The sequence below is a fragment of the Danio rerio genome, chromosome 4 (genome assembly GCF_049306965.1).
Source record: "Danio rerio strain Tuebingen ecotype United States chromosome 4, GRCz12tu, whole genome shotgun sequence".
NCBI classification, from domain to species: domain Eukaryota; kingdom Metazoa; phylum Chordata; class Actinopteri; order Cypriniformes; family Danionidae; genus Danio; species Danio rerio.
The window spans coordinates 64468033-64481991 of NC_133179.1; the positions used below are offsets into that span (position 1 = coordinate 64468033).

Below are 13959 nucleotides of genomic sequence, written 5' to 3' on the forward strand. Positions count from 1 at the left end.
TGGTGGGGGCACTAAGGCATTCGGCCAGCAGCCTTGTGCCAACGCACGCCTCCCACCAGTGCCGATATACAGCCATATCGCACTGCTACTCATGTGATATTGTTCATATACATATTTATAAATATATATATATATATATATATATATATATATATATATATATATACTATTTTTTCAATATTCCTTTAGCACACTTGTGCTCAGAGAAGCTGCACAGATATCTTCAGCTCCAGTGGTTTGTGTGTTGTCTTCAGGACACGCCCACAATCAGGAGAATCTCATGAATATTCATGTCAGTGTCACTCGGTGGAGCCAATAATATTTCAGGATATACCTGTAGATCACACAGGTGTGTTTTAGTTAAGTGAAAGAGTGAAAGAGCTCAGATTGTGTTCCTTCTGCACAAGAGCGTCTGTACTTCTGCATGTGAGTTTAACACTACTACATTACGCTTATTTGTGGAGATGATAAAGGGGTTTTATATGTGTGAGTGTGATTTAAATGTCTGATCCTAAAGATCAAATCCTCAAACACAGATTAAACACTGAGTCAAACACGGTCATTTAAAATAGAGGTAAAGTTGTTTTTATATTCACACATTCATTCATTGAGAAGTCTCTATATTGTTTACCATGTTACTTTAAATATTCGTTTGGTAATGAATTAAAAACAACATTAACACTGTTTATTTGACTAAACATTGTTGTACTTTGATAGTCATTGGCTGCTAATATGATTTCGCTATTTAGAGGTTGCAAATAATACTTTTATGAAATTATATTATTAAGGGGAAAGTCTGAATGTGTAAAACCAACTTTACCTTTATTCATTTAAACACTGTGTCTAAAAGCTTTATTATTAATCCCTTTAAAGTGTTTATTCTCTTCTATATCAGACTGACTCAGTTTCCAATAATTCAGCATTAAATATAACTCTAAACATTTAGAGTCACGAAATCAAAAGTAAAGTTAAAGCAGACCTTCCAGTTGAACAGGAAGAAAGCTGCTGAAAAACAACAAGCTGACGATCCTTAAACAACACTGCATTTAACCCTTTACTGTCAGAGTAACTCATTAACCAAAGAGCCTCTTTAGTAGAGAGACACTTTAATACTAACTAAATCAATAATTGGCTAAACCTGAACTTCTCTTGATAAACTCTATATAACATGCATTTATCATAAATCCATGTAAAACACCTGGAATGTCAGATCAGGGGTTAAACCAACTGCATTCATGTTAAGGACATATATATATATATATATATATATATATATATATATATATATATATATATGTGTGTGTGTGTGTGTGTGTGTGTGTGTGATTGTTTCCTCAGAGCTCTGCTAATGTCTGCATTGGTGTTTTAGCTGCAGTATGGCAGAGGAGCGAGTAAAGGACTCTCTCTCAGAGAAACACAGGTATTGACTCTGTTTTTACACCATTATTTCAACATTTTCTCTGAAGAACAAAGACCAACAACAATGCACTTATTTGTGTTGCTATTGCCTGGCACAAAACATGAAAATTACAGTTGTGCTGATCTGAAAAAACAACAAATCACACTGTTCACCACTTGCACCTTGTGATTTTTTTATATATACATTAAAAACTTAGTATAATAAACTTATCATATATTTCCGTTGTTAGTAATAGCTACACTGCAAATTTTAGATAGTAGATTTAACTACCTTGGAGTTAAAATTAACACTCCCTCAGAGTTTATATGGGAACCACTATAAGTGTTAAAAATAACACTTTTGAAAGTGTTAACATTGTCAACACCAAGAAAGTGTTAATTAGCAAACTCTTATTGTGTAAAATATCTGTTACATTTCCGAAAAAATACCAGCAGCTGTGGTTGCCAGAATCTTTCTGTGAAAAACATGGAAGTTTTATATAACTGAATAAATTTACAAAAAATAACCATATTTCATGAACTGATACAATGTTCAGTTTACAAAATTATAGCTTAATGCAAAAAAATGTATAGTCTTTGGATGCAATAATGTTTTCGTGTGTGATTGCAATTAGCAAACAGATTTTGACTGCATTAGTAACTACACAGTTACCTTTAAACAAAAGAAGCTGCAGCATAACATCTAATACTTTTAGTTCATCTCGGACTTGAACAGAGACGCTACTATCCTCCACAATGGTGACACAAAAACTGTTTAGCTGTTTTTCTTTTTTTCTTTCATTTTTAGATTTTACGGAAAAATACCAGCAGCTGTGGTTGCCAGTAATCTGCTGTTTTTAACATTCATAAATTCAGTTTACAGAATATTTCTGTTAAAAACACATTCAACAGTCTGTATTTTTTATCGAACTCACACTGCAAATTTTAGATTTGGTAGATTTAACTACCTTAGAATTAAAATTAACACTCCCTCAGTGTTTATATGGGAACCACTATAAGTGTTAAAATAACACTTTTGAAAGTGTTAAAATTTTTAACACTCAGAGTGTTAATTAGCAAATTCTTATTGTGTAAAATATCTGTTAAGTATATGTCAAAATACTGGCAGCAGTGGTTGCCAGTAATCTGCTGTTTTCAACATTTTACATTCGTAAATTCAGTTTCCAGAATATTTCTGTTAAAAACAAATCCCATAGTCTGTATTTTTCATTCGAACACACGTAAGCCTTAAATTCCAGAGCAAAATCCTCACTAGTGTCCTCACTACAGAGGGCTGAACACTTAGACAGTGAAGTTAATAAGACAATTAAGTGTCTAATTAAAGGAGGATTGAGAATTATTGATGAACAACTGTTAACAAGCAGAATCACTGAAGTACAGAAAAACACAAGCCAAAACCAAAGATGAAATCAACTGAGAATAAAACTCTAAATAAAATAATAATCAATAAAAATAAAACAAATTACACAATAAAAAATGTTATTTTTCAACATCTTTAAAAAAAAAACTCATCACATTAAACAACTTATCATGGAGCTTCACCTATTACTGACCAGTGACTTTATTTCTGTCATATGAACAAAAGCTCTTAATAAAATTTCTGATGTCATTTGAAGTCACCATGATGGAGGACAGAGTCTGCTTTAGTCAGGCTCTTCAACTACTTGCTATAAATGTCTTTTATTTTGACTGCTACAGTTAGTGTTAATTACACTATTTATACATATAGCATGGAAAGCCAAAATAAAAGTATCAATCTGAGGAGGTTATTTGTGATAACATAGCCATCCTTTCCTGCTTGTTTTCTAAATCAATACCATATTAGTTATGTGTGAGAAATAAATGATATACATAAATGAAACCACTGAAGCTCCAATAATATAAAAAAAATAAAACCAATATTTACAATGAGAATGTTTGATCTATGGCACAACCTAAAAACACACAGACATCAACAATTAGTCTTTGAATCTCAATAATGGTGACAAACAAAAAAATAAAAAAAACTGAAATATCACCTCCCAAAAACAACACAAAATAAAGGAAAATAAAGAGATTGTAAGAACATAAAGCTGCATAATTTATTCATGCTGCAATGCATGCTGGGAGCTTTGTACTATGCTGGCATGAACTATGCAGCTTTTTTTTTTTTTTTAGCAACCACGGTTGAGGTTCATGTCCTGATTCTTGATGCCTGTGTGTCATAATGCACATGCTGGAGCTTGAATGTTTAGTGCATGATACTCTAATTATTAATTGCATCCTAATTGTTTGTTGAATCTTCTATGAAGAGCAGCAGACTGCCAGAAGTATTGTCCCATGCAGTTTTATATGTAAACTATATTTGCATATTTTTATGAATCATCTTATTAAACACCTGAAAATATATATATAACAATTAATCTCAAACAGTATAGTTTTTCTTAATCTTTTTTGCTATAGCTGATGAGTTTTAGAAACACAGTTATAACAGTCAGAGAAACATTAGGATATAAGCGTAAAGCTTCAAGAGCTCAAATAAGCAGCCTCTGATCTCCATGATGGTGAGGTCAAATGAAATATTTTTAATAAAAAAAAATATTCTTACAGAAATGAAGTCAAACTGTAATCAGTGAAGCTGCTTATGCTATTATTTAATGGAGTTGTTTAATCCTCTGTTTTAATTCAGTTGGTTTGGTGTGAGGCTGTGTCTGTAGTTTTATTTCTTCCTTCAATTTCTTATTCCTTCAGTGATTGTGCTTGTTAACAGCAGGTGTTCAACAGCAGGTGTCTGAATTCACTTATTTGTGGTCATTCACTCTGTCTAGTGGACTAAACTAATTGACTAATTTAAGGGCCAGGTGAATGAGGGTGTGGCGAGATTTCAGACACTCTGATTAGTTTCTCAAATACAAGGGTTTTCTACAAAGGTAGATACATGTTACTCTGTATGACAAGGAGGCAAATCAGCTTCTAACGCCGAGAGGGTTATTTTACCTTTATCTAACTCTAGAATTTTAACACTTTACTCTGAATTACCACAACACTTGAAATTTAACACCAATGAATTTGCTGTGTAGATCCACACACAATCTGTGTGTGCAGAAATACGCAGGTTTTTAGCCCAGCACTGAGTCTATTTATTTACTAGTGTAAATGTGTGTACATTTGTATTTGTTCAGTTTTTAAATTAATTTCAGTAATATTATTGACTAATATAAAAAATGTATATTTGATTAATTTACAGTACAGTTTTAAAGTAATATTTTTTGTCTTTTAGTCAATATTACATGAGAGACTTGAGTTGTTTACCATATATGTGGATCTAAATGGATTAGCATTGTAAACATTAGATAAAACTTTAAAAATTTATATTTTTATTTCATATATTAAATTTTTAGTTATGATACGATTATGATTTAGGTACGATATTACAACACTTACATAAATCATTCTGCAGAAATTCTGCTGCAGAATTAGCAAAAAGAAAAGAGGGAAAAAAAGAAGAAAAGAATTTAAAAATAATAACGTGACGGGAGAATGCACAGATCTGTGAGTAAACTCCACGTGAATATATTTAATATGAATATTGAATTCAATTAAAAACTTTGAAAGCAGGAGACACAAGTGGGAGTGTTGGACTGGGATTCACATATTTAGAAGAGTTTAACAAATAATCTGATAGCTATTTAGATCTAAAATTAACACATTAAAGAGTTATCTTACAGCTTGAACAACACCTTGAGGTTGTGACGTTTCTTTCCCTCTGGTGTGTTTTTGTGTGCAGTGTAAGATCAAGATCATGTGTGTCCATCTCTGTGTCTATGAAGAGTGACTGTTCAATGGGCTATCCACCAAACTTCAGTGAGAAAACACCATCATCTGCCCGAAGGTATTTTGTGTTGTACATTATTTATCACACATGGACTGTTACAGTATTCATCTGGACATTTTTATTATACTTAATATGTTTACAATAGTCTCTTTAATAAATTGTGTTCTTTAATGTTGGCTTTCTTGGATGTCTTCGCCTTTTTTACATAATTTTTGAGGCAAGAGGCAAAACGATGGGGTCTACTCATTGACTCTTTGTGTTGTTGTTGATCCTGCAGTGTGGATAGAGATGATCAGACTGGAGACCTTCAGCAGGATTCACTCCAACCAGAACATGATGAACTTCAGAGAGTCAAAGAGCAGCACAAAACCAGCATGAAGAACAAGTATGAGAGATTATTTGAGGGAATCAACCATGGAGAGACTCAAACCCTCCTGAACAGGATCTACACACAGCTCTACATCATAGAAGGAGAGAGTGAAGAAGTGAATGAAGAACATGAGGTTTTACAGATGGAGAAAAGAGCCAGAACAAAACCCTCACAACACACTCCAGTCTACTGCAATGACATCTTTAAATCCTCAGCTGGAGCAGGACATGAGGAGAAGATCAAGAAGGAGAAAGCCCAGATCAAGACTGTTCTCACTAAAGGCATCGCTGGAATCGGGAAAACTGTCTCTGTGCAGAAGTTTATTCTGGACTGGGCCGAGGGAAAAGCCAATCAGGATGTAGATTTCATGTTTGTGCTTCCATTTCGAGAGCTGAACTTGATCAAAGATCATCAGTACAGTCTTCACAGACTTCTGCTGGACTTTCATCCTGAACTTAAAGATCTGGAGCCCAAGATTTATGAGCAGTGTAGAGTTGTGTTCATCTTTGATGGTCTGGATGAAAGCAGAATCACACTCAACTTTTTAGATAGACAGAAAGTTTGTGCTGTGACTGAATCTTCATCAGTGGCTGTGTTGATGTGGAGCCTCCTGAAAGGAGATCTGCTTCCCTCTGCTCTCATCTGGATCACCTCCAGACCAGCAGCAGCCCATCAGATCCCCTCCACATACATCAACCGTCTGACAGAAATTCAGGGATTCACTGAGCCTCAGAAGGAGGAATATTTCAGGAAGAGAATCAGCGACGAGCATCAAGCCAGCAGAATCATCTCCCACATCAGAAGAACAAGAAGCCTCCAGATCATGTGCCACATACCCGTCTTCTGCTGGATCTCCTCCACTGTGCTTCAGAAGCTCCTGGAAGAAGATGTGAGTGCAGAAATCCCTCAAACTCTGACTGAGATGTACATCCACTTCCTGCTGATTCAGATCAACATGAGGAAGCAGAAGTATGAAGAGAGAGATCCAGAGAAACTCCTGCAGTCCAACAGAGGAGTGATCCTAAAACTTGCTGAAGTGGCTTTCAGACAGCTGATGAAGGGCAATGTGATGTTCTATGAGGAGGACCTGATTGAGAGCGGCATAGACGTCACTGATGCCTTGGTGTATTCTGGGATCTGCACTGAGATCTTCAAGGAGGAATCTGTGATTCATCAGAGGAAAGTCTACAGCTTCATCCATCTCAGCTTTCAGGAGTTTCTGGCTGCTTTCTTTGTGTTTTACTGCCATTTAACAGAGAACAGAGAACCGCTGAGGGGGATTTATGAGAGAGAATATTTAGATGATTATGACAGTGAATATTCATATGATCAATATTTACAGTCCAGCTCTGAGAAGTCTCTGTATAATCTGCTCAGTTCAGCAGTATATAAAGCTGTCAGGAGTAGTAATGGTCATCTGGATCTGTTCCTGCGGTTCCTGCTGGGCGTCTCACTGGAGTCCAATCAGAGACTCTTCCAGGATCTGCTGACACACACAGAGGAGAGCTCAGAGAACATCAGAGAAATAACACAGTACATTAAAGACAAGATCAAGACAGATGATGAACTCTCAGGTAAAAGACCCATCAGACTGTTTCAGAAGACGAAAAATCTCTCAGCTGAAAGATCCATCAATCTGTTCCTCTGTCTGCTGGAGGTGAAAGATCAGACTCTGGCCAGAGAGATTCAGGAGTTTGTGAAATCAGACAAACACTCAGAGGAGAGACTCTCTCCTGCTCACTGCTCAACAATCTCCTACATGATTGAGATGTCAGAGGAGCCGCTGGATGAGTTAGACTTTAATAAATTCAACACATCAGCTGAGGGAAGACGGAGACTGACAGCAGCTGTGAGAAACTGCAGAAGAGCTCTGTGAGTATTCATTGATTGATCACAGAAGACACACATCAGTCTGCACTGAAGACTCAGATCAGTTTAGTGAATCACTGCCCTGCTTTAACAGAAAATCTTTAGCTGGCCATATCGTCCCCCTGTGAGATCGCTGATACACCATATTACTGCATGGGGACGCGGCGGCAGTGTTCTGTTTCCTTATTTTCTCATTTATTTCATCATTTCTAAACGTATTTAACAAACTTTTTTTGACTTTTTACTCACACAAACAACATTTGTACTTATTTAATAATCTACTTCATTTGCTTTACAGTTTATCCTGGAAAATAACTCAAATCCCTGTAAATCCCTGTGCTCCTCCAGCTGAATAGGACATTTGTTGATGTGTATTTGCTCAAATGTAACACAGTGTTGCTCTTGGATAATTGTGTTTGTTTTCTGATCAGAGAAATAGTGTAATTTTAGACACAGTATTGCCGTCTCGCCGCAGACATGCCTCTAATATTACATTTACTGTAGGCCTAAACACTAAACTTTACACTGAGCTCAGTAAAATGCTCTCTGATTAGTTATTAATAATCTGTTCAATAATTCATTACAGTCATATGAATGGGGAAATACAGGTTTAGTTTAATGTAGATTAAATAAATAAATAAATTGTTTATTTTAAATGAAATAAATATTCTTGTTCTGAAAATGTCCATGTGTCTGGAGTAGGGATGCACCGATATGGATTTTTTGGCTGATACCGATAACCGATAATTCTTCAGACTTGGGGGCCGATAGCCGATATATATATGCCGATAATTATAAGTATTTAAAATTGTTATATATATATATATTTTTAAAAATTTTTCCCAGAGATGGGTTGCAGCTGGAAGGGCATCCGCTGATGAACTTGCTGGATAAGTTGGCGGTTCATTCCGCTGTGGCGACCCCGGATTAATAAAGGGACTAAGCCGACAAGAAAATGAAAGAATGAATGTTATATTTTTATACAGCAAAGTTCATAAAAGATTGAACTGCTCTTATGAACTGAATAGTCTATACTCAAAGCAAAAAAGCTAAAACTTCAAAGTTACAAGGTGATTATAGACCTATATTCACGATTTCACATAAATCAGCATGCAAAAAATTATTTTCTTTTCTTCATAGCAAATTAACATGCAAGTTGATTGTTGCATAAAAATAATAGTTTAAATAACAAAATGGTATTTAATTGACAAGCAAGTTAAATATATTTAAATAAGATGAAAATGAAAGAGCTAAGGACTGAAACCAGCTCAAATGGTCATGAATAAAACATGTTACAGTGATGTACACATCTACAAATATGTCATGTCCGAAAAAGCCTTTATCAGAGGTGTTTTGACAGTTCAGAGCCACCGTACAAGCGAACAGCTAAATACAGAGAGTACGTTTAGAAAATGCGGCACAGATTCATCCTATTTGGCGTTTTGACATGTCACATGTAGGTGCTGCTTGTTAATCAGACAACATTTCTGCGCTCGTTCTTGCCGTCAATCGCAGGAAAATGATCGATGAAAAGTTTATGATAAACCGCTGAGAGTTTTACTCAACTGTAGAAGCAGAGCTGCCATCAGAGTCAGATTTGATACAAAACCTGCATTGAGCTGACTTTATGACAAACACAGAGCAGAATATAAAGACAGAATAAGCGGCTAGTTAAGAGCCCCTTTGACTGGATTCACCTCTCTCACCTCTCCCCCGTGGTACGGTGCTACAGTGTGTGTGTGTGTGTGTGTGTGTGTGTGTGCACGGTGACAGCTCTCACGCGAGCTCGTTATAATCAATATGAACATTCCGATCAAACTGAATACTTTCTTACATCAACAACACATGACCAGCAACGCGTTAATAATAACAAATAATCAGATTACAAACAACCATTATGTTTACACGTGTTGTAAAATGTGCGGGTCCTTCAACGGGACTGGGCTGCAGTTTGGGGTGTTTGTGAGACAGGAGAGAGAAAAGAGGAGCGTTTTTTTCACAATGAGACCATTTTCTGTGATGTTCCCTCTTTGGTGGCTTATTTGTTGTACCACACGGAAAGTAATAAATATTTTGGACCAAGTTACATATGTCCTCTTTAATTCACCAGCTGCAACGAAGAGAGTTCACCCCGAAACTAACATTATTCTGCCCTGGAGTAATAAGTGAATCTCCCCTGATATCTCTAACACAACAAAGAGACGGAGCAGGAAAGGTTTCCACATGTAATATTACTCCTGAGGCGATTTAAAGCAAAATACACAATGACTCTCAATCAAGCATATCTACAATGATGAGGAACGTGGTTACTTACTGAGTTATTAACTCACAGCAATGCCACGTGAAGAAAGGACAGACTTTGAAGGAATAAACAGTGTAAGGAGAGATCCATTATAGTGCACTGGACAAGTATGAACATGTTCCGCCCACGCGAGCGCGGCACACAGGTCTGTACAATTAATTTATCGGCTTAAATATATCGGCCTAATTAAGACATCGGATCGATAACGATAATCTTAAAAATAGCGTTTATCGGCCGATAACGATATAGGCGCCAATATATCGTGCATCCTTAGTCTGGAGTGTGTCAGTAATTCCTGCAGATCATTACAGTTTTGAGTGTGACTACTAATCCAGTCCTCCATGGGTTAATACATTTAATTTCCAGTGATCATGTCTGTGTGATTTTGTTGTCAGCACATTCAACTGTGTAAAGAACAAAGTATTTAATAAGAATATTTCATTCATTCAGATCTAGGATGTGTTATTTTAGTGTTCCCTTTATTGTTTGAGCAGTGTATATATATATATATATATATATATATATATATATATATATATATATATATATATATATATATATATATATATAGTTTATTTCCAGTGTTGCTTTTATCACTGTAGACTGGACTCATGAACACAACACTGCTCATTTCTTACTGCTGATTTTGTTGCTCTTTGTCCTCTACACAGACTACAGCGCTGTAATCTCACTGTTCAGTGCTGTGAGAGTTTGTCTTCAGCTCTACAATCCTCAAACTGTGTGCTGAGAGAGCTGGACCTGAGTAACAATGACCTGCAGGATTCAGGAGTGAAACTTCTCTCTGATGGACTGAAGAGTCAACACTGTAAACTGGAGACACTGAGGTAAAATAAAAACATTTCCATCAAATAAATGCTGCCACAAATGACTTTTACATTGTGAAATGCTGTAAAGTCTGATGAGGTAATGAGCATATGCTGTGATGTATTTTATTTCTGTTTATTTATTGTGAATATTTCATATTTAATGTGAGGTCAAATATGAGAAACCCTGTTTATATCAGATATAATATTGCTCTTTAGTGTCATTTCTGCTGAAATGATCATTTATTGGTGTTCTTTGGTGTTTTTGGGGCGTCTCTAAATGAGCTGTGTTTCTGCAGATGTTCAGCCCATCACTGAGTCTTTTTATTTACTGATGTTCATGTGTGTAAAGTTATATTCAGTCAGTTTTATATTCATTTCAGGAATATTATTGACTAATATGAAGATGCTGATGTGATTTATTTGCAATACAGTTTGTAAAGTCATATTTTCTGTCTGTTAATATTATATGAGAGTCTTGCTTTGTTTAATAAATATGAGTATCTGAATGGATTTGAAATATCAGAAATATAAGAACAGAAATAGCAAAAAAAACTAAATCTGTCTGACCGACTCATTTTGGTCCAGAGATCTTCTCTTTATAAAGTTTATGTAATAATGAAATACAAATGTTTGATCTTCCTCCTTGTGACCATCAAAGCAACTCTGAAAAGTTAAAGGAGTCTTTTCCTTTTCCCTATGAGGAGAAATCACTCATTATAGACACTTCAATAATTACATCACACTCACACACAATAATACAGTGTCTTTTACTGTCCTCTACACAGGCTACAGGACTGTAAACTCACTGTTGAGTGCTGTGAGAGTTTGTCTTCAGCTCTACAATCCTCAAACTGTGTGCTGAGAGAGCTGGACCTGAGTATCAATGGCCTGCAGGATTCAGGAGTGAAGAAGCTCTCTGATGGACTGAAGAGTCAACACTGTAAACTGGAGACACTGAGGTAAATGATTCTCCACTCAACAGATACAGTTTCATATTGGGTTACCTGATGTGGAGCCCCATTCAGTGGATTGGCAGAAGAAGAAACAAAACATTTACAGGGTTGTGATTTTAATCATAGCTGTACTAATGTATGTTTGTAAAAATATATTCAAAAGCTTTACTGAGTAAACTGCAAAATGTCCAGACTCGAGACGTTTCTTTCTGTAGATTGTTAGATGGATGGATGGATGGATTATAATTATGTATTGCATTAAAGATCTTACTAAAAATTACACAGTCATTTTGATTTTTTTTTTCTTTCAGACTGGCCATGTGTAATCTTAATGTTCAGTACTGTAAGAGTTTGTCTTCAGCTCTACAATCCTCAAACTGTGTGCTGAGAGAGCTGGACCTGAGTAACAATGACCTGCAGGATTCAGGAGTGAAGCTTCTCTTTGATGGACTGAAGAGTCAACACTGTAAACTGGAGACACTGAGGTAAATGATTCTCCACTCTACAACATTAAAAAGTGTTTAGATTGAGATGGAAATGTCCAGATATATTTAAGAGCATTAGTGGAGAAACTACAAAATGCTTCTTCTCAAAAGAAAGTTGCTCTTTTTCTTAAACAGTTCAGGAAATCAGTGTATTTTAATGATTATTTTATTTAATTACCTCTAAATCTTTATTTATATTTTATATTTTTAATGATTATATTTATAGTTTATCTGTGAATTGGTTTATTGGAGCAGGTTTGACAGGCTCTGATCATTTGCATTTTGCAGGTTCATAAATATATAAAGTATTGTGGTCCTCTTATCTGAACTCAAATTTAGCAGTTTTCTTACATTTCAAAATATTCAAGAATATATTAGATGACATTTAATACTCAGTTTTAATAAATAACAATAGTCAATAATTCTAATTGACACAAATTCCAATAGTTTTGTCATATTATTAACCTCATAGTTTGATTTTACATCAGATGAATGACTGAAATCACACTGTTAATGTAATCTGTGTTCTTCTTTCTCAGACTGGTCACATGTAATCTCACTGTTCAGTGCTGTGAGAGTTTGTCTTCAGCTCTACAATCCTCAAACTGTGTGCTGAGAGAGCTGGACCTGAGTAACAATGACCTGCAGGATTCAGGAGTGAAGAAGCTCTCTGATGGACTGAAGAGTCAACACTGTAAACTGGACACACTGAGGTAAATGATTCTCCACTCAACAGATACAGTTTCATATTGGGTTACCTGATGTGGAGCCCCATTCAGTGGATTGACAGAAGAAGAAACAAAACATTTACAGGGTTGTGATTTTAATCATAGCTTTACTAATGAATGTTTATCTATAAATATATTTAAAAGCTTTACTTAGTCCATTATGAAATGTTGCACTTTCAGAGCTTCTCTTTTTCCAATATACCCAAATGTGACTTAAAGTTAAAGGAATCAGTTTATTTTAAGGAGCTTTTTAATGAATTACCTCTGAATTATTTATTCATAGTTTATATTTTTATATTTATATATGTTGTGTCCTGGTGAAGTTTAGACATGCTCTGCTGTTTGTTCAGTTTGCAGTTTCTTCTAAACATATAAAAGTCTCACGACACTCTTAATATTATCTAAACCAGTGTTCCACAACCTTTTTCTAACTGCGGACCGGTCAATGTGAATCCACTGTGTACTCATATGGAACTTTATTAGCACATTGCTCCAACATTACAATGCTATTATAACATTAGGAAGTAATAACTTTATTAACACATTGCTCCAACAATATAACATATTATAACATCAGTAACGCTAAATCAATGGGAGCCTTGAGCTTGTTTCTTTGCAACGAGATGGTCTATAGAAGGAAGATGTCACATAACAGAATCAAAGGAGAGGTTTGTGCAGATCAACCAGTCTTTATTAACAGTTCAACAAAGGCCGTCAGTAATTCAAATGAATCACACAGATCCGGTTCTTCAAAGCAAACTCAAAAAAGGCAAACCCACGGCCGGGGCCGAGAGAGGAAGTGAGCCGATCGGTCCGTGCCCACCACAGCGATGCAGGAAACACTGACCTCCGGGTGCTTATGGTCAGAGTACAGTCTACAGGTTATCAAGCAGGCTGCGGCACTCAACATGAAACGATGAACACAGGAGGGATGAATCACGGGGAGATTTGACGAGACAAGACAAATAAAGCACAAACCACACGGAGAACAACGCACAGAGTAACAATAATCTGACAACAGGAGGAGAAACAAAGGAGGTAGATATAGTGGTGTCAATAATGACAAAGCGGGAACAGGTGACTGCTGATCAGCGCTCGCGCTGATTGCAAGCGCTGACAGCTGGTACGGGAAGACACAGAAGGGGAAAAAGATTGACAATTAACAAACCAGATTCATGACAGAACCCCCCCT

At 35.9% G+C, this 13959-nt stretch overlaps 1 protein-coding gene across 1 annotated transcript in view; it reads left to right on the forward strand.

Annotated features, from left to right (window-relative positions):
• Positions 1 to 397: 397 nt before the first annotated feature.
• LOC101886021 (NACHT, LRR and PYD domains-containing protein 3-like) overlaps positions 398 to 13959 on the forward strand; it is a 43197-nt gene continuing 29635 nt past the window's right edge. The window contains exons 1-8 of the mRNA XM_073948304.1: positions 398 to 426; positions 1339 to 1420; positions 5186 to 5290; positions 5511 to 7177; positions 7223 to 7475; positions 10446 to 10619; positions 11387 to 11560; positions 12579 to 12752. Of these exons, the coding sequence (XP_073804405.1) occupies positions 1377 to 1420; positions 5186 to 5290; positions 5511 to 7177; positions 7223 to 7475; positions 10446 to 10619; positions 11387 to 11560; positions 12579 to 12752 (2591 nt within the window). The 5' untranslated portion in view covers positions 398 to 426; positions 1339 to 1376. The remainder of the gene's footprint in view (positions 427 to 1338; positions 1421 to 5185; positions 5291 to 5510; positions 7178 to 7222; positions 7476 to 10445; positions 10620 to 11386; positions 11561 to 12578; positions 12753 to 13959) is intronic.